Source organism: Molossus molossus, unplaced genomic scaffold (assembly GCF_014108415.1).
Source record: "Molossus molossus isolate mMolMol1 unplaced genomic scaffold, mMolMol1.p scaffold_m16_p_21, whole genome shotgun sequence".
Taxonomy (NCBI): domain Eukaryota; kingdom Metazoa; phylum Chordata; class Mammalia; order Chiroptera; family Molossidae; genus Molossus; species Molossus molossus.
The window spans coordinates 41,999,044-42,023,572 of NW_023425357.1; the positions used below are offsets into that span (position 1 = coordinate 41,999,044).

At 52.9% G+C, this 24,529-nt stretch overlaps 3 protein-coding genes across 13 annotated transcripts in view; 2 read left to right on the forward strand and 1 right to left on the reverse strand.

Moving 5' to 3' along the window:
• Positions 1-1,759: 1,759 nt before the first annotated feature.
• On the forward strand, positions 1,760-5,493 carry ZNF319 (zinc finger protein 319). Its single transcript, XM_036276009.1, has one exon. The coding sequence runs from the start codon at positions 2,006-2,008 to the stop codon at positions 3,761-3,763; it is 1,758 nt and encodes a 585-aa protein (XP_036131902.1). The 5' UTR covers positions 1,760-2,005; the 3' UTR covers positions 3,764-5,493.
• A 5,810-nt stretch (positions 5,494-11,303) lies between these two features.
• On the reverse strand, positions 11,304-20,233 carry LOC118639532 (testis, prostate and placenta expressed). 11 transcript variants are annotated; one of them, XM_036276016.1, is made up of 10 exons: positions 19,827-20,233; positions 19,201-19,268; positions 18,096-18,140; positions 16,688-16,912; positions 14,162-14,223; positions 13,605-13,885; positions 13,210-13,271; positions 12,919-12,983; positions 12,593-12,625; positions 11,304-11,454 (listed from the first exon to the last, which is right to left on the reverse strand). In XM_036276016.1, exons 4-10 carry the CDS (start codon positions 16,908-16,910, stop codon positions 11,362-11,364), a joined length of 819 nt encoding a protein of 272 aa, XP_036131909.1. In that variant the 5' UTR covers positions 16,911-16,912; positions 18,096-18,140; positions 19,201-19,268; positions 19,827-20,233; the 3' UTR covers positions 11,304-11,361. The 11 variants fall into 11 exon arrangements, with proteins under 11 accessions (XP_036131909.1, XP_036131913.1, XP_036131912.1 ...); XM_036276019.1 differs by having other exon boundaries at positions 11,364-11,454; positions 13,711-13,885; XM_036276020.1 differs by lacking the exon at positions 12,919-12,983 and having other exon boundaries at positions 13,711-13,885.
• Positions 20,234-20,375: 142 nt separating this feature from the next.
• CNGB1 (cyclic nucleotide gated channel subunit beta 1) overlaps positions 20,376-24,529 on the forward strand; it is an 80,513-nt gene continuing 76,359 nt past the window's right edge. The window contains exons 1-3 of the mRNA XM_036275359.1: positions 20,376-20,427; positions 21,101-21,128; positions 22,736-22,920. Of these exons, the coding sequence (XP_036131252.1) occupies positions 22,744-22,920 (177 nt within the window). The 5' untranslated portion in view covers positions 20,376-20,427; positions 21,101-21,128; positions 22,736-22,743. The remainder of the gene's footprint in view (positions 20,428-21,100; positions 21,129-22,735; positions 22,921-24,529) is intronic.

Below are 24,529 nucleotides of genomic sequence, written 5' to 3' on the forward strand. Positions count from 1 at the left end.
GGCCCATTCGCCCGCGGGACCAGCGCTCGGGCTGCAGCGCGGCCTGGCCATACCCGGGGAGGGCTGACAGGAGGCAGCTGAGCTGGGCGGGCGGACGGGCAGTGCAGGCTGGGAGATGATGGGCTTTCATTCGGTGTCCCAGGAAGGAGGAAGGGCTGGTGTGTGCCTCCTTACCTACCCTAGTCTCTCTTTTTGCAGAGTGATCAGAGAGGCCTCATGGCTGCACCTTCCTGGAGTGGGTGGGCAGTGGAGCTGGGGGCCCTGCGCCTGGGACCTTATGTTTGGCAGCCATCGTGAAGGAAAAAACAGTTGTGTTGGTGCAACCTAACCTACACCGCCCTTGGAGTAGCCCCACTTCCCTCTTTTCTGGGAAGGCTTTGGCACCTGCTTGCTCATGCAACCTGCTGCCTTCACCCGAAGCAACGGCTCCTTTCCTTCTTCCCTTCCCGGAAGATGCGGAGGATGACAGCTTTTAGCCTGACTCTTATGTTTCTGTGGCAGAACAGTTAGAGGCCAGGCTGGCCTGGGAAGGCATCTACTTCTTTCCTTTTTCCCTCAGGAGAAAATGTAGAAACTTTTCAATGTTAGAGTCAGAAGAACTGGAAACCTGTAAGGGGGTTACATCTGATTCTAAAAGTTCCTCCCTCTCCCTGTCATTACCTTATGCTGCCACAAAGTGGTAAGTTAGAGATTTGCCTGGGTGGGGTGGTCTTTACCTTTCACTGACTACCCAGAAAGTTATAGACTTGGAGCATGGAAACAGGATTGTCTCCTGAGTGGTGATGAGAAAAATGCTCATTGGTTAACATGTTACTTCCCATGTTGCAGAGGCAAACTCGTAATTGTTTATATCTTTCTGCAGGCCTTGACAGTCAGATCAGAAGATTTAGCACTTTTTTTGTGTGTGTCCTGGGAAATTAGTAGAGTGGGGAAATTCTGCTGTGGACACTGAAGCTGGGTGGGTCTATAGACCTGTCATTTAACCCCATCATGCATTGGCTCGGGTCCCTGCAAGACCATCCAACCTCTGTGTGGAGAGAGAACAGGTACATAGTCAAGGTGGAGGTCCTGGGAAATAGTTGAGAGGAATGTGAACCAGCTCTTCACAAGAGAAGGTTTTTGAGATGGTCCTTTGTTCCATGTAGTTGCTTGAAAGATTGACTGACAGAGGTTGTTTGCTATTAGGCCCTCGAAACTGGAAGGCCAGGCCTCTTCATCCCAGCAGGCTGTTCTCCTGTACAGTGGTGTCCTGAGTTGCGATTCAGAGCAGCAATGGAGAGGAGCTGGCAGGCCTTAGGGCTCAGCCAAAACCTCTCTGCTTTCATTCATCTTACATATTGGGCTTCCAAGTAAGAATTTATTTGCAAAAAAAGTTATGCTGCTAAAATTATTGTTTTGGATACTATGGCCTAAACTGGTCAGTCTTTCCTTAGGACATGAACAGAATTTGTGACTTCTTTGTATTGTGAACAGATTACCTGTGAGGCAGCTGATTAAAGAGGGTTGGTAGTACTTGGGAGGCTGGGACTCCCTGGCCCAGGTGGGGTGGAGACAGCCACTGTCCCCTTTGCTAGAGGACCTGAGCTGTCAGCAGACTTCTTTGGTAGTGTGTGAAGGGAGCAGACCTCCCAGCCCTGAGCCTCTCATCCTTCCATGGTGTGGTTTATGTCAATGTGGCAAGTGCAAGCAGAACAGGGAGAGGGCCCAGCTGCGTGTCCCTGCCTTAATCTCATGATTTCTCTTTTCTACAGAACCAGTCATCGGGGAAGGCAGAGGCTCCCTGGCATTGTTGGCACCCTGCCTCAAAGAGTCCCCTGTCCTGGAGGCAGAGCTTTGTAGCCTGTCTTGGTTAACGACTTGGGCCATCTGACCACTCCCTCTTCTGTGCCTTGTCTGAGGTCCTTGTCCATCCCTGATTCCAGGCAGCTTCTCTCTCTGGGTTGGGTCATCTTAATCGGGGAAACTGAAGCCATTACTCTCCAAGCCCTGTTTCATCTTCCCAAGTATGTCGGAAAGCTGGCAGCAGCCGCCACAGACACAACCGCAGCAGCCACAGCCACCGCAGCCTCAGCACCATGCAGAACCACCACCAGCCCTTGCTGAGCACACGCTGCCCCCAGGCACGGCCGAGAACCCCCTGGGCTGTGCCGTCTATGGCATCCTCCTGCAGCCTGACCCTGGCCTGCAGCCCCCACAGCATGAGCCCCTGCAGGCAGCAGGTGAGCCAGGACCCAAGTGTGGTGTGTGCGGTCATGACCTGGCACACCTGTCCAGCCCACACGAGCACCAGTGCCTGGCGGGCCATGACCGCTCCTTCCAGTGCACACAGTGTCTCAAGATATTCCACCAGGCTACTGACCTGCTGGAGCACCAGTGTGTGCAGGTCGAGCAGAAGCCTTTTGTCTGTGGCGTCTGCAAGATGGGTTTCTCACTGCTCACCTCGCTGGCTCAGCACCACAGTGCGCACAGTGGCACCAGCGGCCTCGTGAAATGTTCCATATGCGAGAAGACCTACAAGCCTGCAGAGGCCACTGAGCCAGCAGCCACTGCTGCCCCCTCGCTGCCCCCAGCGGCCCCACCACCCGCTGTTGCCCCTGCTGAGCAGGTCGACAAGCCCTACAGCTGCCCGGTCTGCCAGAAGCCCTTCAAGCACTTGTCGGAGCTGTCACGGCATGAGCGAATCCACACGGGTGAGAAGCCCTATAAGTGCACGCTGTGTGACAAGAGTTTCAGCCAGTCGTCACACCTGGTGCACCACAAGCGCACACACAGCTCAGAGCGGCCCTACAAGTGTGCGGTCTGCGAGAAGACCTTCAAGCACCGCTCGCACCTGGTGCGCCACATGTACGCGCACTCAGGTGAGCACCACCTGTTCCGCTGCAACGTGTGCGAGCTACATTTCAAGGAGTCGTCGGAGCTGCTGCAGCACCCGTGCACGCCCAGCGGTGAGCGGCCATTCCGCTGTGGTGAGTGCCAGAAGGCCTTCAAGCGACCCTCGGACCTGCGACAGCACGAGCGCACACACAGCGCCGAGCGGCCCTTCAAGTGTGACCTGTGTCCTATGGGCTTCAAGCAGCAGTACGCGCTGATGCGGCACCGGCGCACGCACAAGACCGAGGAGCCCTTCAAGTGCGGCCTGTGCGAGAAGGGCTTCGGTCAGCCCAGCCACCTGCTCTACCACCAGCACGTGCACACCCTCGAGACCCTCTTCAAGTGCCCCGTGTGCCAAAAGGGCTTCGACCAGTCTGCTGAGCTGCTGAGGCACAAGTGCCTGCCGGGCGCAACTGAGCGACCCTTTAAGTGCCCAGTGTGCAACAAGGCCTACAAGCGGGCATCGGCCCTGCAGAAGCACCAGCTGGCCCACTGCTCTCCAGCCGAGAAGCCCCTGCGCTGCACCCTGTGTGAGCGCCGCTTCTTCTCATCCTCGGAGTTCGTGCAGCACCACTGCGACCCAGCCCGCGACAAGCCGCTCAAATGTCCAGACTGCGAAAAGCGCTTCAAGTATGCATCAGACCTGCAGCGGCACCGGCGCGTGCACACCGGCGAGAAGCCCTACAAGTGCCCCAGTTGTGACAAGGCCTTCAAGCAGCGTGAGCATCTCAATAAGCACCAGGGTGTGCACGCTCGTGAGCAGCAGTTCAAGTGTGTATGGTGTGGAGAGCGGTTCCTGGATGTTGCCCTCCTGCAGGAGCATAGCGCGCAGCATAGTGCCGCTGCTGCCGCTGCGGAGGGCGCCTATCAGGTAGCAGCCTGCCTGCCCTGAGTCCCTGAGTGGCCCCCACCAGGCCAGTCCTAGCCTCCTTGAACGGAGGTCCCCCCTCCCAGTTCCATGTTCAAAGGCTCTAGGCATGAGGACAGAAGAACACTGGGCAGGTGGAGGGGCCTGGCTCTTCTGGTACCTGCCTGGAGTTGGGGGAGCCAGTTTGCTGTGGCTGGTCCTGATTCCACAAACCTCTTTCCCATTATAAGATTCATTTTTCTTGAGAGCCATCAGCCTCCCTTGTCTTTGGGGGCATGGAACCAGACTAGAAGTCAGGTGGCCTCTCTCTACCCCAAGGAGGGGTTGGTGCCAGCCCAACCTTCCCAACCAAACATTTTAGTCTAATTAGAAACCAGATGGTTAGGAAAGAGGACTGTCATGGTAGGGCCTGGGGGAAGGGCTGGACTCCAGAGGTGGGCTAGGTGTAGGGCATCCCCCTTCAAGTTGCTGTTTGAGGGAGAAGGCCAGCTTCGTGATGTAGTCTTGGGGACCAGGAGGGCACACCATGAGCCACATGTCTCTCTGTCTGTTCCAGGTTTCTGACAGGTGTGACTATAAGAGGGCTGCACATCTGTGGGCTGGGTCTGCCCAGTAAGCAATTGGCCTAGCCAGAAGGGAGGAGGCTGAGAAGTAATCCAGAGAGAACACTCAGCCAGGGACAGTGCCCAGGCCAGTGCCATCCAAGGGAAAGGCAGAAAGGCAGCCTTTGCATGGAGGTCTAATCCTGATATTTTGAAAGCACCCCTCCCACCTTTGCAGTGTGGTTCCAAGCTCTGGTGGGGAATGTGCTGTCAGCCATACAGAACTGCTGATGTGAAGAGGGGATTGTTAGACCTCCTGGTGCCCAGGAGGAAGCAGGGCCAAGCCCATGATCTTCCCAGTGGTTGTGAACAAATGTTCTCCCTCTTGAATTGTGTGAACCAAAGTGTCAAGGGTGTGGCCTCAGTCGGCTCCCAATCCTGCTTCAGGGCCATGACCAGGCTCATGTATCCAGGGTAGAGCAGGTGAAAGGACTATGTGATTGGCCTTTGATGGCACAGAGCCCTGCTAGCCCATGGGAGCCCTCCCCCGTCAGGCTCACTGCTGGCCTGGACCCAGCCATCTTGCACTGCCCAGATGCCCTGGACAACATCCAGCTACTTCCAAGGCCAGAGAGTTTTCCCTTGGGTCCTCCTAGCATCCTTCTTGTCTCTGGCTGTCCACAGGGCTGGTCGACCTGAGGTGATGGCATGGGGAACGGGTCAGGGAAGAGGGTTGTTAAGGAACTCAGTAGGTAGATAGAGTCCACTGATATCACTGGATGTCCCAGGCCCTTGGGAAGTCCAGAGGACCTTTATTATCAAAGTGATTATTTTGACCCTAGCTCTGTCCCTGCCCTCTTCCAGTCCCCTTCCCTGGTCATAGAACTTAAAAGACTTTAATCAGTGCACCAAGGACCCAGAGGAGCAGGGAGTCCCACCGTCTCCCACTCTCCCCTTAAGAGTCTGAAAAGAGCACATCCACCTCCTCCATCTGACCGGGTTCCCTTCATGTGGGGCTGGATTTTCAGTGCCTCGAAGACATTGAACCGAGGCTGACAACAGTCCCAACTGCTAATTTTTTCTTTTTCTTTTGCTTTCTAAAAGCAGTTGTTATACTATTCATACCATTGTATAGTTTAATTTCATGCCATTTTGGATATTATATAAAAATGTGAGAATTTGGATTTTTAAAAAGAATGACTCCATTTTAGATAGCTCCTTTTGATGTTAATATATAGTGAGTCCAATGTATGCTTTAGAAGTAAAGACATTGACCATCACAAACCAAAGCACTGTGTGTTGTGGTCATTCTTCCACGGGGGCATGATGGGACATGGAGAGGGAGAGAGATGTGCAGGCCAGGGTGGCAGGCTTGAGACTGGGACATAGGCTCGCTTTGGATCCTGAGATTTGAACATTCTGGTTGTGTAACTTTGAGCTAGTTACTGTGGGAACTCCCTCCTTGGGACTCAGTCACCTCATCTGTAAATTGGGGAGGTTAACCCTTCCCTTGCTTGGCTGATGTGGGAATTAAATGGAATTGTGTATGGAGGCCCTGGTGGGGAAGCTGTGAAGATGCTACAGTACCAACTGCAGGACACCTGGGACCCTTAGAAATGGCCCTGCAGCCTCTTGACCTCCTTCGGGTTTCACTGCAGCCCCTGCAAAGGGAGCTGGGCCGTGGGGGACCAGCAGCTCATGGATGGTCAGCAGCCGGAACGTCCTGGTAGGCATGAGGGCTTGCTCAGCCTAAGAGGCCCTGCTCTCTCCCACCCCCTCTCCCTACTGCAGTGATCTGTCTGCATGCCCAGTGCAGCTGCCTCCCATCTCAGCCCTCCTACACTCTTCTGTACCCCTTCCCTGTCTCCCAGTGGGCTGACTTCAACCATGTTTCTTTCACTCCTCACAGACAAGGGTGGAGGTGGGGACAGAGGGAGAAGCAACCTCCCCAGGTCTGGGCATCTGAGAGCCAGTGGAGGGTGGTCAGCAGGGACATCCTGTCCTGAGGGTGGGGGTAGGGGTGGAGGTGGGGATTGAGGGTAGAAAGTCAAGAAGAAAGGGAGCTGTCCACAATGCAGGGACTCAAAAATGGGTATAGAGGACCCAGTGGAAAGGCTGGGGGGACCCCAGATATGACCTGAACCCCATACTTATTTCCTGTGTGTGTGGCCACAGGAGGACCACACCCTTGAGAAACCATATGGTTCCTTCCTGTGGGCAGCCACCACTCAGCAGGAGGATGCCCAGGACCCTTTGTGCCAAGCTTGAACCCTGACTTCCTTTCCAGCTGAGTGACCTTAGGCAAAACCCACCCACCTCATAGAGAGGCTGGTAAGCACTGGCATGTGCTTGATGCATTATAGCTTCAGTTGCCCTTCCTGAATGGATGATGGCCTGCATGGGCCAGAGGTAGGAGGAGCCCTGGCTGGGTATGGCTGAGCTCACATGGAGCCTGCTGTGACTTCTTCCTTTGTCACCACCCTTACTTTCCCTTACAAAACACTGATGCCCCTATAGCTCCCACCTGGCCCCCAGACTCTGTGTTCAGCCTGAGCCCAAACCAGGGCAGTGAATGGAGCCCTGGCATGGGAGCCTGGATCCTGTTCCCAGTCCTAGCTCTTTGATAACAAGTGTAGGCATGTCTCTGCCCCTCTCGGGGCCCAATTCCCCATCTGAAGCAGAGCTCTTGACCCCTGATCTCTGAGGGTCCTTAGAGACCCGAGGCTCTCATTCTGGGAAGGTGACAGGATCAAGCCTCATCTCCTGCTCTCCTTGTTTCTCCTGGCCTCCAGCCTGCTGCCCTCCTGTCTCAGTCTCATCTCTCTTGGTTGTAAGTGACAGGAACAAAACAAACTGGCTTAAACAGCTGTGCAAAGCACTGGGCCACACACACAGGTAGCTCTCTCACCTGTCCCATATCTGATGTGACTCTCCTCTTAGAGCATAGCCTTTTCACAGGTGAACTTCAGACACTGTGACTAGGGTTGCAAACTAGTGCTATCTTCTTTAGTCCCTGGATAATCATTCCTTTTGCCCCAAACACTGACAGGGTGAGGGAGTGGCATCTGGATGAGATCCAGAGCTGGGAGGAGCGAGAGGGAGAGGCCGACATAAACTACATTTTGGGGTTAGTAATTCCTGCTGGCTGTGGGAAGAGGCACTGCACTGTTAGGGGGATGCAGAGACATTCTCCCATGTTCCACAAGTCATTGCCAGGGCGGGCCGGGCCACCACAGACAACTTCCCTAGGGAGCCCCTCATGCTGGCAGCTTTGTGAAACTCTCACTGTGCGGCTGGCTGTGCTCAGCCCTGCAGGGGACAGTGGAAAAGGACCCTGTTCTCCAGGAGTGAAGCCTGTGCTCATGAACCAGACAGTGGCGTGGTATTGTGATTAAGACCACCACAGTCAGTGCTGGCTAGTGTCCTGCCTCTGCCACTCATCAATGACAAGGCTTTGGGCTTGCTGAACCTCATTTTCCTCATCTGTGAAGTGGAACCTGTAATGTTCTCTTCTGGGCTTGGGGTAAGGGCACAGTGAGATGACCTGAGTGCAGTGTTTGGCACACAGTGGGCACTCAGGAAAGCAGAGCACTGGGAGGGCAGAGGTGAGAGGGAGCCAGCCTAGCTCTGCCATGTGAGTGTCAGGGATGTCCCTATTCCCCTCCAACACCGTTCCCAAGACCTTGCCCACCCACCAGCTGGCCTGAGCCTCATGCCATCTCTATGAGATGGAAGGGCAGACCTGAGTATTCCCTCTGTGCTGGCCATTGAGATATCCAGGGGCTCTCAAAGCCATATGGTTAGTAATAAAAGTAGCCTAGAACTGTGGGGGCTGGTCAGGAGGGCCAGGTGGGGGACAGGCAGTGGGGCCGGGACATTCCTGGGCTCTGAACCTCCAGGCCTCCAGTAACAGCCACTGAAGCCTGGGACTCTGGCTCCAACCCACTCTTCGCTGACCAGGAAGACAGAACAATGGCCGGGACTGGTGCTGGCACTGAATCTGACCAGGGGAGCAGGAAAGCTCTTTCCCAGCAGCCAGAGGGGTGGCCAGCCCCCTGCTTCCTTGAGAGGTTGAAGTCTCTGTGCTCTGTCTTCCCATCTGGGCAGAGGCAGCTTTATGAAGAGCCTAGGCCTCTGCAGGCACCTTGTCGAGGGCCTTCTCTCGTCTCCAGTCCTCCATCCTGACCTCTCAGCCCTCATTCGCCCACCCCTGCCCCATACCCACCTTCAGAGCAGGCCTCAGACAGGACCAGGGACTGCCCAGGCCTTGGAGCTTTGCCCAGGGCCTCCCAGCCTGGGCCAGGCTCCCTGGGATAAGCAGGCTCCGCATCTCATCCTCAAGCTGGCGGGTTTCTTTGTTCCTTGAAGGTCACGCCTCCAGGAAAAGCCTTGGGTGCTACTGACCTTTCACAGACTCAGGTTCTGGCTGGAATGGCCAGTCCTCTTCAGGGCCCAGAAAGAAGGTCAAAGGGAGGGCTGGGTGGGAGAGGGCCTGTGGGGTCTCCCTATCACTGTGTGTGTCCATCCCCACCCAGTGTGCATCCCTGCCTTCGCTCACCCAGCAGCATGACTGTTTGCCAGGCACTGAGGCGGGCCTGCAGCGTGAAGCAAGAACTTCAGAGGAGAGAGTTTTGAAGTTTTCATGTATCAAAAGGTAGGGTCAACAATGGCAAAGCTGCTGACATTTAGTACAAAATATTACCTGGGAGAGTCCTCTGTGCCCTCCCCCCACCCCTCCCCCAAGCTGGACCTTGATCCTCCCGGCCAGTGAGGATGAATGCTTCGTGTGATGCTTTGTAATAAACACAATTACTTTGAAGTAGTGGTTTCCTTTAGTTCAGATCTGTGACTTGGTTCACTTGGAGAGATTAAGAGAAGCTAGCAAGTTCGGTGTTTCCTAATAGCTAGAGGCTACGAGTTAGTCTCTCTGAATCAGCTATGGTCCCTGTCCTTGTAGACTTGGGGGGAGAAGGGAGGACTTGAGAGAGGCCTACCTGGAAGAAAGGGTGGAATTTGGGCAGAAAGAGATGGGGAAAGAATCTCAGGGGAAAGAAGGCTTTGAGCAAAGTTTAGGAAGCAGATAAGAGCCTGGGGTGTTTGGAATGGCAAGGAGGCTGCTGGTGGGGTTTGTGCCGGGGTAGTATGTTCAGGCCCAGGGCCAGGGTAGTGGACTGGGGTCAGGCCAGGAAGGCATGGAGTTGAGGCCATGGAGGCCAGGCTGTCCCCAAGGCAGTTGCTGCAGGGAAGATTTCTTATGTAACCTATTTATGATGAGCAAAGAGCCCCCTAAGGCTGAGGGGACTTCTAGGCCAGAAGAGAGTGGCCAAGCTGGACAGAGGTATGGCTTTCCATTTCCTGGCCTCTGGGTGGGACTTTTTTGGTTTTGTTAATCCTCACCCGAGGACATTTTCTCCACTTTTCCTTTAGAGAGAGTGTCAAGGAAGCAGGGCTAGGAAAAGCTCCAGGCACTTGATTCCGTCTGGCATGCTTCAACATGCTCTCTGGATGTCCCCAATTTCATGTAGGCCAGGACACCAGCATCCCTGCTGTGAGTCTTAGGCAAGTCTCTTCTCTGAGCTGGCATGTTGGAGGGGGCACTCAGGGCCGCAGCATGTGGCCTTGATATCCCAAGGGGCTCTATCAATGGCTTCCCAAGGTTCAAGCCAGGCTGACAGTCTGCTGGACTTGGAGGAAAGGGCTTCTTCCTGCATGACACGGGAGGAGGCTGGCTGCCTTCTCACAGGGCCCTGGAGGAAGGGGTTCTGGGCCCTGCTTACCACTTCCTGTCTGCTCCTCCCAACGGTCCTGTCTCCTGCCGTTTTCATCAGAGCCCCATATTCAGGACAGAGATGGACACCATGGTCCCTCCCCTTGTTATAAGGGTAATGATTGTCACCTCTACCCCTAAGAGAAACAAAAATTAGCCTTGAGTCTCTAAGGTAGACTGTCTGAGTATTAGACAACACAACACACCTTGTATAAGTCAGGGCTGTCCAATCTTTCAGGGCACTGACTCTCCTGAGAATCAGAAAACAAGGAGCCTCTCCATGAAAAACACTCGTGGGTGGACACACGGTTTTGCACATGGTTTCAGAAGGTTCATGAATCCCTGAAGCTCCAGGTCCTAGCACCAGAAGTCTTGTTTAAACAGTTCTTCAGCTTGGTAGCTATTTCCCTGATCTGGGTCTGTCCTTGCAGACTGCCCGCGGGTGGGGTGGCAGTGGGTATCTGGAAGGCCCAGGAGCTAAGTCTGGATGCTGCTGCTCTAACTGCTAACCATGCCGGAGACAGACATTCTTCCTTAGACTCTTTGAGGGGCTTATTTTGGACCTGGCCAGCCCATGGCTGACCCCAGGATATCATGCCTTTCTTTCTGTAGGTTGGGGGGCAGAAAAGGGCTAATCCTGAAGCTGTGTGCATAGATCAGACAACTTTTTGCTTACTTGATATGTTTATTGTTGGTGACTTGTGGAGCAGAAAACTTTCTTCTCTGAGTGGCCTGGGGCACCTCATCTTACTTCTACACTCCACTGTGGTACAGGGAAGAGTCCTTAGGCCTGGCCAGCCCCATAGAGCCTGCCTACACCTCTTCGACTCCCACCCCCACCCCCGGTATACTGGTATGGTGAGGACATCGGACAGAGATGTCGAAAATCTCCTTTGAAACCCCTCTTTTCTCTCTAGGGCTCAAGTTCATAATCTGAGGTGGAGGGGGTTTGCTTGTGAGGCTACAAGCAGGGGACAGGGGCACAAGCAAAACCCAATTCTCAGACCTGCTTCTGTGCCTCACCCCCCACTGGGCCTTGGAGCTTAGTACCTGATTCTCCACCTGGGGTCACCAGACATTTTCTCCAGCCCCCACCAGTCCCCCAGGAGTTGGTAGGGCATAGGAAAGGGTAAGATATTGTCATCCACAGGTCCTGACCCTCTCCAAGCCCCTGCAAAACACCACACACACACACACACACACACACACACACACACGACACAGGACTGGTACCTCCCTGTGGGAGCATTAGATTTATTTCCAGTAAGGCTGAACTCTTAGGGAGATGGGGGATGCCACCACACACCCTCTGTCTAGCTGGGAAACCTGAGGTGGTGTGGTCCAGCAGCCTGGGGACCGGCCTGCTTTTCATAGATTAACGCCAGGGGGTTAGGTAGTTGACACGACTGTGGAGAGAAACAGGGGTGAGGTAGGGCCCTCCAGGGTATCCTGGGGAAAAATCAGGCTGTCCTCCCCTGGGCCACTCCCCAAAACCCACCTTCCTGCCCTCAAAGCTCTGAAAACACAGCTTCCACCCTGGTCCTCTGTGGCTCAAGAACCTTCTTCAGTGGTCCCCTATTTCCTTTGATATATTTTGTTTCTCTGTTTGATGTCCAAGCCCCTTCCTTCCAGTTTGCCTCATCTTTATCTTCCTCTGATCCCAAACCATGCACTGCATTACTCATTTTCAACCCTTTATGAACCTACTCTGGCAGGCATTAGGTAGCAGAGAAACATGGCAAGTGTTCCCGTGGGTATGCGCAGGGTGGGTGAGAGAAGGCAAGCTTTCCATCAAGAATTATAACGCAACAGTCTGTGCCATCAGATAGGGGTACACATCCAGTGACCAAATGGGGGGGGCGGTTTGAGCTGGAGAGGAGAGGCAGAGGGTCAGGGAAGACTTCAAAGATGGGACTTGTGGGTTGGGCTTTAAAGACTGAAGAGGAGTCTTTCAGGCACAGAAGGATCATCTAGGTGCGGAAATAGCACAATCGAAGATGTGAAGTGCTTGGTTGTGCTGGTGGTTTGGGTCACACCAGGAGACCGCTGAAGTGTAGGGAATGGAACTGGAGAGGCGGGAGTCGGCCAGATTATGAAGATGCCTGAATATCGTACACACTCCAGCTGAGAACACTAGCCCCAGCTCTTACCATCCCTCTGCATCCTGCAAGGCGGGGTCTTGGCTCTTTCCATCATGTTTTATTATCTGTTTGCTCTTCTGGTCCCTGCTCTTCTCCCAGGTAAACTCCACCCCTCCCCCCACCCACCCTCACCCCCGCCCCTTTGGCAGGGTCAGGGACACATTGGGTGGGACAAGCTCTCCGCTCCCTCCACCTCCAGGTGGGCTGCTCTTTGGCCTGGGAGGATCTCTCTGGAGGGAAGGAGCTCGCTCTCTCTCTCTCTGACATCTTGGGGGCTATCCATTCCCCGAGCCTTCCTTGCCAAGTCCCCAAGGCGGAGCAGGGGTGGAGCCGGAGGCGGAGGCAGCCGGAGCGGGGAAAGGCCAGGGGCGGGGCGGGGGCGGGGGCGGGGTCAGTTCCCTACCTGTACTGGGAGCCAAAGCGTCGGAAAGCATTTCTGCGAAAGAAGGAGGAAGGTGAACCCGAGGTGGGGAGGCGCATTCCCTTCTTGGGGAACCTCACTCTCTCGAAACCTCACTCCCACCCCGGGAGGCTCCATGCCGCCAGGATTACACTGCACCTTCGTCTCCACCCCGAAAGGGTTAACTTGCCAGGGACTGGAGGACAGGTGCTCCATTTGGTAGGAATTAAACATTTATTAATTTTGAAACTGTGATTTTCTTGTGGTGTATTGGAGCCAACCAATTTTTCCCAGTTCTCACAGGGGTCCGGGGCCTGTGCCTCACTCACAGGGAATCGAAAGGCAGGGGCTTCTGTCCGTAGCGATCCAGGCTGGGGTTCTGGTTGAGACAGTACTGGGGCGGGCCAGAGGGATAGGGGTGGTCCGTGAACCAGGGGGAACACGCCCCCCAACCCCACTCACTCCCCACACAGCGCTCTCTGCGCGAGATCCTGGCTATGGGGACTGGGAGACCCTGCTCTCGGCCTCTTCTCTCTCTCCCTACACCCCTTCCCGGGTTAGCTGCTCCTCCCCTCACCCTGCCGGACCCCAAGGACAGGTCAGCGCGCAGCGCTCCCTACCCGCCAGTTCTGGGTGACCTCCGGCTTCAAGTGCCGCACCGCGTAGCCGCTGAAGCTCTCGACTGCGGAGAGAGGGCGCATCTTCCGCCCAAGCACACCCTGAACGAGCCCCGCCCCACTCTTACCTGAGCCCTGTCCCTGGACTAGGCCCCGCCCACACCTGCTCCTAGCATCTGCCCAGCTAGAGCAAGCCCCGCCTCCAGACCCTGCTTCACGGGTCTCAGGACGCACCCTGGGCTCAGCCTCAGCCCCAGTGGCTCCGGGCCCTGACCTGGCTCCCACCTTGTCCCCAAGACGAGCGCCGCCTCCATGTCCCTCAATCGTCTCAGCCCTTCCCTCTCTGAGTGCTCCCCACTGCACCCCAGCTTCCCCGCTCTGTCCTTGCTGGAGCCCACCGGTGATGGCCTCCGTCGGCAGTCAGCGCTCCAGGTCCAGACTCCAGTCCTGGCGGCTCAGCTACCTCTCCCGCCCCTGGGCATTCTCCGCGCGGGATAGACTGACCCCTCTTGCTCGGACAGGGCAGCTTGAACTCGCCGGCAGAGGACACGAAATGGGACCAGTCCTCGATGGCGCGCGTGAAGCAGGGCCAGTCGACCCGGTGGACGCCCGGAGCGATGGGCACCAGCTTTCCCTCGCGGCACCTGTCACGGAGCCTCTGGCCGGTCGCGGTGATGTCCTGCCAGCGCGATGGGAGTCAGGGCCTGAGAGGTCGGTGCAGAAGCCTGGGAGGCCAACCCAAGCCACGGAGGACGGCGGCGCTGACATTTGGCTTATTTGACCAAGGGGCGCCTGAAGCCCCTGTTGGAGATGGGGACGGTCGGGGCTCCCAAGGCGGCAGCTGAGGAGGTACACGGAGTAGAGCCCAAGACTAGAGGTGCTTGGGGCTGGGTGCAAGCAGGGCCTTGGTCCCTTTCCCGGAGCAAACTCAGGGCCAGTGGCAAAGGACACTCACCAAGCACTGCAGGGGTTTATTGGGGACCCCTAGGAGTGTGAAGTAGGCGTTGTCAAAGTCATCTGAAGAAGGAAGAGAAAGGGAGAAGATGTGACTCCCGCACCAGCAGTCACAGGCCCACGCAGAAGAGGTTCGGATTACGTTGCTTTAAAATGAAAAAAAAAAAAAAAAAGTGTGTGTGTATGTGTGTGTGTATGATAACTTTAAAAATCTAAGATAAAGTATATTTATACTTAATGTCTTATAATAGAATAAACTAAAAATAGGTCAAATATTTCAATATACATATATTTAAATAAAAAAGAAACCATAGAAGTACAAGAGGAAAACATGGGTAAATTCCTTCCTAACCTTGGGGTGGGAAAGGACGTACCAGCTCTAATTCAAAATCCAGGAGCCTTAAAGAAAAGATTGAGAACTTTGGCTGCTTATTAAAATGTGTGTGTGTGTGTGAGAGAGAGAGAGAGAGAGAACAACAAAACATTAATTGAAGCAGGTGGAAGGTAATGGGTGTTCATAATATTATTCTTTCAAATTTTCTCTATGTTTGAATATGTTCATAATAAAAAGTTGATGAGCAAAATAATACATTTTTGTATTTTCAATAGTAAACAATGAAAGGCTACATTAAAAACCAAGGGTGGGTACCTGCAAGTGGGCGTGGGAGGAGGGGGAGAAGTCAGACTTGTTAAAATGCACATTACTGCAGTATTTTGAATTTTAAACCTGTGATTCTATTACTTTTATTGAAGCATATACTGACAATAAAATACATATCTAAACCAAGAGTGAGCTTTTCCTAAAAACCTAGGTTCTAAGAGAAGCCAGGAAATTATATGGTCTGACAGCTGTGTGGACCCCTCCACACAAAAATGGGGGTGGGGAGAGCCCAGCATCTGCTCCCCTGTGGAGGGGCAGGTGGAGGGCTTCACTTCACCTTTTCCATTTCCCATCTTGGCCCTGCAGAGATCTTTGTGGGACCTCGGGAGATCTCCATACAGTCTCTGACCATGAGTGGGACCAGGGTATTGTCCTGGACTCACTGTCCCCTCTTGTCCCTCTAACCACTCTGATACCAAATCCTGTTATTTTATCTCCTAAATACTTCCCCAAACCGACACTATCACTCCTAAAGACTGTGATCTCAGCCCTGGCCGGTTTGGCTCAGCGGTTAGAGGGTCAGCCTGCGGTCCGGAGAGACCAGGGTTCGGTTCCCGCTAAGGGCACGTACTTCAGTTGCAGTTTGTCCCCGGCCCTGGTTGGTCGTGCGGGTGGCAGCCATTCGATGTTTCTCTCTCTCTCTCCCTCTCTCTCTCCCTCCCACTCTATCTGTACAAAAATTGGAAAAATGTCCTCGGGTGAGGATTAAAAAAAAAAAAGACTGTGATCTCTCCCAGTATCCCAACTAGCCCTTCCCCCATTATCCACCTCTAGTTTCCCTGGGCCATTCTCCACCCAGTGGTTCTCAACCTTCATAATGCCGGGACCCTTTAATCCAGCTCCTCATGTTGTATGTGGGCGTATCTGCATGTGGGCGGACCCGCCTGGAGACGGATAGAGGAGCGGTGTCTCGGTTCCTAAGACCATCGGAAATATGTGTTTTCCGATGATCCTAGGCGACCCCTGTGAAAAGGTCGTTCAACCCCAAAGGGGTCGCGACCCACAGGTTGAGAACCACTGCTCCACCTCCTCCCCCACAGTCCTCAGACCTCTTTTCTGTTTAGTTTTCAGAGGTTCTTATTTCCCTCCTGAGAAAGTTTAGGCCCCTGAGCTCAGCATCAGGGCCTTTTCTGAGCTGTGCCCTTATCCCCAGCATCTGCTTCTCCTGCTCCCACAAACCTTTTCCTCCAGAGCTACCACACCCCAAAATCTTGTGTAGTTTTTTCCTTCCAGGCCTCCACACACGCTGTTTCCTGTAGCTGCAAGACGCTTAGTTTCCCCGTGGACCCAGCAAAGTGTCAGGCATGAAAGAGGTGCTTAATAAATGAACGTGTGTGTTCATGTGGCAACCCCATCTCCACAGCAAAGCTTCTGATTCATGAAGAGTTATCCCTGGGCCAGGTCCTCCTCTCACTCATGGGAGGCGTGAGGAGGTTTCTCTCTTCCTTTTCCACATGGAGAGATGATTGGACAGAAGTTGTTATTATTGCCTTTATTATTACTCCTTCTGCTGCAGCTACTGACCTCTGCACAGTTCTCTCTCCATTAATAATAATAATAACATCGCCAACATTATTTAGGTGCCAGACACTACTCTAAGTACTTTTCCTGCTTTATCTCACTTTAACCTCACACTCACCTTGTGAGGCAGGCCCCATGATCATCCCCATTTTACTGATGAGGAAACGGGCTCAGACCTTGCAAGGTTTCCTGCGTAGGAAGTAGCAGAGCTGGGACTAGCCCCTCGAATGCTTTCACCTGCCACTGATGGGCTTCACTCCCGGATCTGTGTGCTCCGAACCATCCATCCCTTCCCCAAGGCCCTGGGCCCCTGGGCCCCTGGGGCAGCAGGGGATGTGGCCTGACCTTTGCGGCAGTAGGTGGTGGACTGGCAGTGCTCATCAGGCAGGCAGGCCCTGACGGAGTCCATGTCCATGCGGCGCAGGCTGGGCAGGGCGGGGTGGTAGAGCTGCTGCTTCACTCCAGCCAACTGGTTTCTCTGCCGCTCCATCGGGAACAGGATGGCTGGGGACGCGTACACGTGGGCGGAGCCATCCTCCCAGGGCACCAGGTCGATGATGCGGGCCATGGCTGGGGAGCCAAGAGTACAAAGGGGTTCACCCTGGGCTTAGGCCAGCCAGATGCCCCTCTATGTGGGAACACGACCTTGGCCAGTGCTGATTGATCTACTGGTCCGACATTTATTGAGCACCTACTGTGTGCCAGATCCTGCTTTTTCAGGGACATTCAGATGACATGACACACAGAGGATGTGCTAAGGGCTTTGACCGAGGTCAGGACAGGGTGCGTATATCTGGGGAGGCTGGGATTGGCCTAAAAGAGGTGACATTTGAGTCTATTCTTAAATAATGAGCAGGAAACAGCAGCAGCAGCAGGTGGGTTCAGATTTAGCTCAAAATGGTAACTAAGTATGGACTTTTGGTCTTGGCTAAGGTCTCTGGCATTTAGTCAAAATCCTACCGGGAGACAAAAATGTTTTAAAGAAAGAGAGAGACACGATAGATACAAACTAGAAAGACATCGCTGGCCAGGCAGTGTCTCCTTCTATAAAGCAGGTATGCCCACCCAGCCTGTGTGGCTCAGTGGATTGAGTGTCATCCTGTGGATTGAGCAGTCCAGGTTCAATCCCCAGTAGGGGGAGTGGAGGAGGCAGTTGATTGATGTTTTTCTCATATAGATGTTTCTATCTCTCTCTCTCTTTCCCTTCCTCTCTCTCTAAAAAATCAATAAAAACATATTAAAAATAAAATAATAAAGGGCAGGTATTGCCCTGGCCAGTTTTGCTCAGTGGTTAGAGCGTCTGCCTGCGGTCCAGAGAGACCCGGGTTCGGTTCCCGCTAAGGGCGCGTACCTCGGTTGCAGTTTGTCCCCGGCCCTGGTTGAGTCGTGTGGGAGGCAGCCACTCGATGTGTCCCTTTCACGTCGATGTTTCTCTCTCTCTCTCTCTTCCACTCTCTCCTTCCCACTCTAAAAAAAAAAAAGCAGGTATTCCTAGGAGCCATTCAGCCATTTCAACTTTAGTGAGAATTTGTTGACTCAGCTTGTTTGAAAGGGAGAAATGGAAGTGGGTGGTAGGTGGGCAGGAGGTAAGGACCTGGGGCCATGGGACCTAGGGCCATGAAGGAGAAGGAAGAGGGCACAGAGGATGGGCCTGCAGGGGGAGGGACAGGGAGTGGAGCAGGGAGAGGAGAGAAAGGAGGACTCCCTGCTCCTGACCCACTGACAGCGGCTACCTGATCTGCAAGGCACATACCTTAGGTGCACAGGCTTATAAAGATGTTCTGTTCTTCCAGCTGCTCTGTGGGGAGAAGAGGCAGGGAGATGTGCCAAGCCCCAGGCCTTGTGAGACAGTAGGAGAATAAAGAATGTTCTGCAGGGACAATGCCCTTTGCAGCCTGATTGTGAGGCATCCACTCCTCGGCAACCCTGGCAACCAACCACAGGCTCTGGGGAGAAGAGCCCGCTGCCCGGAGTCCTGTACACCCCCCATCCATTTCAGCCTTCCTGAAGGCTGCTGTCTCCTGGGCCAGGCTCCTGGCCAGGGCAGGTTGTGTGACCTTGGACTAGTTACTGTCTCTCTCTGGAACTCAAAGCTCCCATCTGTGTTAAGCAAGGGCCCTAGGCCCTGCCATGAGGGGTGTCTGTGATCTGGGAGGGCCCTCCCCCCACTGCAGACCTCAGGGAAGAGGGCACTGTTCTGCCTGCCCGCCCATGGGGTTCCAGGGGTGGAGATTAGTGGTGGCCAGTATCCAGGGTCAGCGTAAGAGGATCAGGGAGAGTGGTGGCCTCAGCAGGACAGGGATTAGCAGGTGATACATCATCCCCAGCCCCTTGCAGGCCTGCAGCCTCCCTTCCTCCTCAGAAAGCAAGGTCATGAGTGTCTAAGCCCAGCACCCTGAAGCCCTGGGGCCTGCCCACCACCAATGTCACAACTATTGGAGAGAAACGCTCAGGCGAGGGAACCCTGGAAGAGCCTAACCTATTTGCATATATTGGCACGTGCTTTGCATAAATCTGCCCAGGTGCTGAGCCTGTGAGATCACATAGGATTTGGCTCCCTGGTTGCCCTTCCTGCACCATACAGCCCCAGGGCAGCATCCCCAAGTCCAGCAGCTCACAGAAAACTCTCTCAGAGTTGACTCAATTTACCCTTCCCATTTATTTTTTAACTCTCTTAAAGCTGTAAAATATAACAAAATACAGAAAGTGCATCAATAATATAACTAATATTTTATAAAGTAAGATCCCATGTACATAACTACCACTCAAGTCAAGACATGGGGTAATACTTTGCAAAACAGTTTAGCACTATGTTAAAAAGTGAAACATAAATTGACCATATGAACCAACAATTTTACCTCTAGGAATTTTCCCAAGAGAAACGATATGTCCACACAGGCTTGGATGCAAATGTTCTGGCAGGATTCTATATAGTGGCCAAAAGTGGAAAGAACCCAAGTGTCCATTGAGCGGTGAACAGATAAACAGACTGTGGTATAGCTGTACTAAGCTCCTTCCAGCCTCAGGACATTGACCTTTGCAATGTGCTCTGCCTGGAACACCATTCACTCAGATCCCGCTTTTCATCTCAGCTCAAAGCCCTACCTCTTCACAGAGACCCGCCAGCCCTACTCCAGCCCTACCACACACATTTCTGCCCTTTCGTTTCTTTCATGGAATCAGCATAATTTGCAATATTTCTTTATTCATCCTCAATCTGTTTTACTTCTACCTCCATTGAATAGTAGCTTCATAAGGTCAGGGCCCATGCCTATCTTGTTAATGTGCCAAGGTTGGCACTCTGTTGAACACAGGAAGAACTCAAGAAATGTTGTGGATAATCAAGTCAAGTTCCTGCCCCTTTGCTGAACATCCCTCTACGCCACCTCCCACCCAGGTCCTGCCACCTCACTGAGCCCCTCACTGGGCCTCTGTCGCTCTTGGCCTCTTCCTCTAGATCTCTGTTTCCCCTCTAGGGTCTGACCTCAGTTCAGGGAGTCAGCTCACATGTAGTCAGTCACCCACGAGTCCTTGGATTCTTCCTAAAGACCCAGCCCTGGGACCACAGCCATTCTGGCAGAGCCCAAGGCAGGGGCTGCTGAGGCCCCGGCCACACTGCTGAGGACTCCAGACCAGAGAGAATCCGCCTGAGTCCGCCTTGGGGCTGGGTAGCTGGCGTGTACTGCTATTGCTGACTGAGAGTTACAAGCCCCTGCTGCTCGAGGAGTCTCCCAGAATGACACAGGGACTCCAAGCTGTCATCCTTCCATCAGACATTCTGTAGCTTGGCCAAGGTATGTGGGGAGCCTGGCCCGTGGTACCTCGGCAGATCCTCCGGCAACTCATGGTGCCCAAACCTGGGCCACCTGGCGCTCCTTCCCTGGGCCCCAGATGCCTACTGGTTTCTAGGGCGTTGCTGTTGGCTCCCTGGGCATCACCCTCCTCTCATCCACCACCATCTCCCCACCCCTGTTTGGCACCTGCTAATCCTTTGCACAAGGCCAATTAATCCCCCTGTATTTGAGAGGCCAGCTGTGACTGGCAGGGAGAAGGCAATTCCCGGCTGGTGGTCCGTATCTGAGCAGGTAACTCGGGATGAGGTGGCGGCTCGGTGGCGGTGGGACTGCTGATGGACTCCCATGCTCTCCTGCTAGCAAGGCGTCTAGACATGGAGAATGGGGCCAGGCTGACAACCGCAGGCTCCCTCCCCCCTCCCTCCCGGTGCTGCGCAAACCTTAGTGTGTACTCCGATCTATGCGGCAGCATGTGAAATGCAGAGGTCAGGCCCCGCAGAGGGTTTGTATTTTTACCAGCTCCCCAGGAGATCTGAAAGGCTGTTGTCCTGGGCTGCCTCTCTCAGGTCCCCCTTCCTACCTGAGCCACTTTCATCAAATGGAGTTGGCAGGGACATGGCTGAAGTATAGGAGGGACCTGCAAACGTTTCCATGTAGGAGGGAATGGCTGAGTCTAGGGAAGAAGAAAAACTGGGAGTGTGAAGGCTTCCTTGTCATTTCCAGAAGGTTCAGAAACTTAAGTCGCAGTAGCTGACTGCGGAGACAGGGTCTGCAGGACTGGCCTGCAGAAGAAGCAGATGTCGGTACCACTGGGGGACACGTGGGACACCTGGAGCCAGGCAGACCTAAGTGCGAACTCAGCATTGCCACTCACTGGCTGTGTTACTTTGGGCCAGGCTACTGACCTCTCTGTGCTTCCATTTCCTTTGCTATAAAGTGGTGATGACAACACTTATTTTTACAGGGCCTGGCGGGAGGTGGTGAGAACGAGGGTGAGTGTGAACACTCTCCCTTGTGAGGCTGCTTATGGCTGGCTGGGGTCGGGGGAATCCACCATCCTAGCATGTGACCTGGGGTTCTTCTGACCTTGGTAATCACTGTGTCTCCATCCCAACAGGAAGATGGATGACCAGAGGGGTCATGTCTGGCCCAAGTTCACCTTTTTGGAGACAGAGTTGAGGCTCTGTCACCCCCCACAGCCTCTCACAGGGGAAGCTGGGCTGCTGAGGCCGGAGTGGGGACAGAAGTCAGAGCTGTGAGAAGAAGGGAAGGCAGCGTGGCCACAGGCTGCAGGGAGCTGGGCCCTGTGCTTGCTCTCTCAGCCTAGGGCCAGGGTCCTGCTGGGGAAGGGGCAGAGGAGCCCTCTAACAACACCTGGGCTGCCCAAGGCTGGGGGCGGAGCACACCATGTCGAGCATTGCCCCAAAAGGGACCTTTCTGGGCCAACAGTTGGCGCACACTGACCTGTGTGGTGCCCGCTGGGCCAGGCCATCCTGTAGGAATCTAATCATGAGGGCAAGGGCTCCCCATTCCCCAAAAACAAATCATGCCAGAAACTGAACCCATATAAGTAAGGTAGGGCTGAAATATCACAGTAAACCCTGAAAAGGGGGCTTAACTGTCATTTTACCTTAAAATATTAAATCATGAAAATAGGTTAATTTTGTCTATATTAAAACAGATTTTCTGCCCTGGCCGGTTTGGCTCAGTGGTTAGAGCATTGGCCTGCAGACCAATGAGTCACGGGTTCGATTCCAGCCAAGGGCACATACCTCAGTTGCAGTTCGTCCCCAGCCCTGGCCGGGGTCATGAGGAAGGCAGCCACTCGATGTCTCACTCTCACATCGATGTCTCTCTCTCTCTCTCTCTCTCTCTCTCTCTCTCTCTCTCTCTCCCCCCCCCCCACTCTGAAGATAAGTAGAAAAATATTCTCAGGCGAGGATAAAACAAAACAAAACAAAAAAACAAAAAGAAAAACAGATTTTCCATTTACATATTACTTATAATGTATTCATAAAAGTTTGCAAGGGGGATTATACCGAACATAATATTTCACAAGCATTTTTACTTGATTCCAAATAATAGTCACAGCCAACACTAACTAAGCTTCCAGTGTGTGCTAGTCACTGTTCTTACCAGTTTATCTCATCCTTAAATCACCCCTACAAAGTAGGTACTTTTACTATCCCATTTTACAGACAAACAAACTGAGGAACAAAGAGTTTAACTGATTTGCTCACAACTGGAGTCCAGAGCATGTGCACGTTCCCATGTTAGTTCAGATAGAGCCATAATATTCCATTATTGAATGCAGTGAAATGTATTTAATGTGTCCCTCTTACAGGGGAACAGTTAGGTACTTTCCAATAGCCAGTCTCCTACTGACAGATGTTTGAATGTTTTTCATCTTTTGCTATAAGACTGTTGTGATCAGCCTCTTTATACACATGTAGATTTGAGTATTTTTACTTGGAGATACAATTGCAGAAATATTTTAAAATATGAGAGAAAAGGGAAATGTGTAATCCACACAAGTGGCCCCCAAATGGTGGGAACAACTGTGAGCACTCTGGGGAGGCCTAAGGACTCTGCCCTACAGGTGTCAGGATGTTGGGCTGGGTCCAGAGGGTGCTGCCTCAGCCCCCAGGGACCCCTCAGAAGACCAAGATGGAGGAGGAGGAGGGGGCAGAACCGGAGCCAGAGCTTGGCCTGGAGGCAGAGCTGGAACCAGCGCCGGAGCCTGACACAGCCCCCCAGGAGGCCAAGCTAGAAGAGGAGTGCCTGGTAAGAAGTGAGGGTGAGGGAGTAAATATTTTACATGCTGGGGAGTAAATATTTTAGGCTTTGTGGGTCATGCTATCTCTGTTAATCACTTAACTCTGTCACTGGCATGTGAAAATAGCCACAGACAATAAATGAGCATAGCTGTGTTCTAATAAAACTTTATTTACAAAATGAGCAGCAGGCTGAATTTGGCCCATGGGCCATTGTTTGCCAACCTCTGTGCTTTAGAACAGTGCATGGACTGTTTGTTACCAGTCCATGATGAGATTAGAAGCTTGCTAGAATGTAAATCTACTATGTAACTAAGCATACTGCTTAGTTTATCAGAATTTGTTTTGCAGTAAGACTTTCTCAGTGAAGGAAGTGTGTTGATAAACATTATGGTGCAAACTACCTATTCAGTGTGGACCAGTAGCAGTTTGCAGACTGACACTGGTTCATGGACCACACTTGGAGCAGCCCTACTCTAGAACTTACCTTTGAACACATCAAAACTTTCCAGTCTGCGTCTCATTCATCCAGGAGCCTGACGGGAACTAATTCAGAAGCTAAATTAAACAGATTTGATTTTGCTTCTGATGGACTTCAGGCCCCCTGTGCAGTGCTGGGAGCATAATGATGAATATGGCATTGCCCTGGAGGTCAGCAGACAAGCACCTGTCCAGGCATTCTGCAAGGAGACAGAGTGATGAGGAAAAGTGGTGAGCTCCAACACTGGCCTCAGCTCACCCTCTGGGAGGGCCAAATAGGTGCATCAGACTGAGGACAATGGGAGCGCAGAATAGGGAGAGTCATCTTCTCTTTGGAGATTGGAAGCAGGCAAGTGAGTACTTCCTGGACACTGTGGCCGGGCTGAATTGCACCTGGCGGAGATGAAGAGGTGGAGCACTCCCAGGACAGAAAGGCTATTACTGGAGTAGTGCAGGCTGTGTTTAGGAAACAGTAAGTTGCCCAGGTACAGGACTTGTGTGTCTAAGTGTTTGCATGTGCACACATGTGTATGTACATAGAGGTGTACTCTGTGTGTCCTTAGTGGAATGTTTGTACATGCAGGCGTGTTTTCAAATCAGGTGTACCTGACTACATGCATGCACTTACATGTATATGTGTGTACACACATGTGCATACATAAATATGGGTGTACACACCAGTGTGTCTATAGTTCTGTGTGCATGGTGGACGCTAGTGCATATGCATGTGTACATGCAAATGTTTCTGAATCTGTGAATGTATTTACGTGTTTATGCATGTATGCATGTTTGTGTGTCTGTGCAGTATGCTCAAGTATTTGATTTTGTGTTGATGCACATATGAAATGTGTCAGGGTACGTAACACAACTATATATGTACATCCGTTTTGTGTCTTGTATGTGCACACACATGTTTGGGCACATGTGCATATACATGTATATATACATTGCATGTACATGTGTATAAACACACACATATACAAATGTTTGTGTCTCCATTTGTATACAAGTGTGGTCATGTATGTCTGTGCCTGTAAGTATATGTGAGAGTGAGTGTGCACAGCTCATGTCTAGGTCTGCCTTTGTTGTACATGCACATATGTGCATGTAGCAGTAGAAGGTGCTACTGCAGAAGCAGA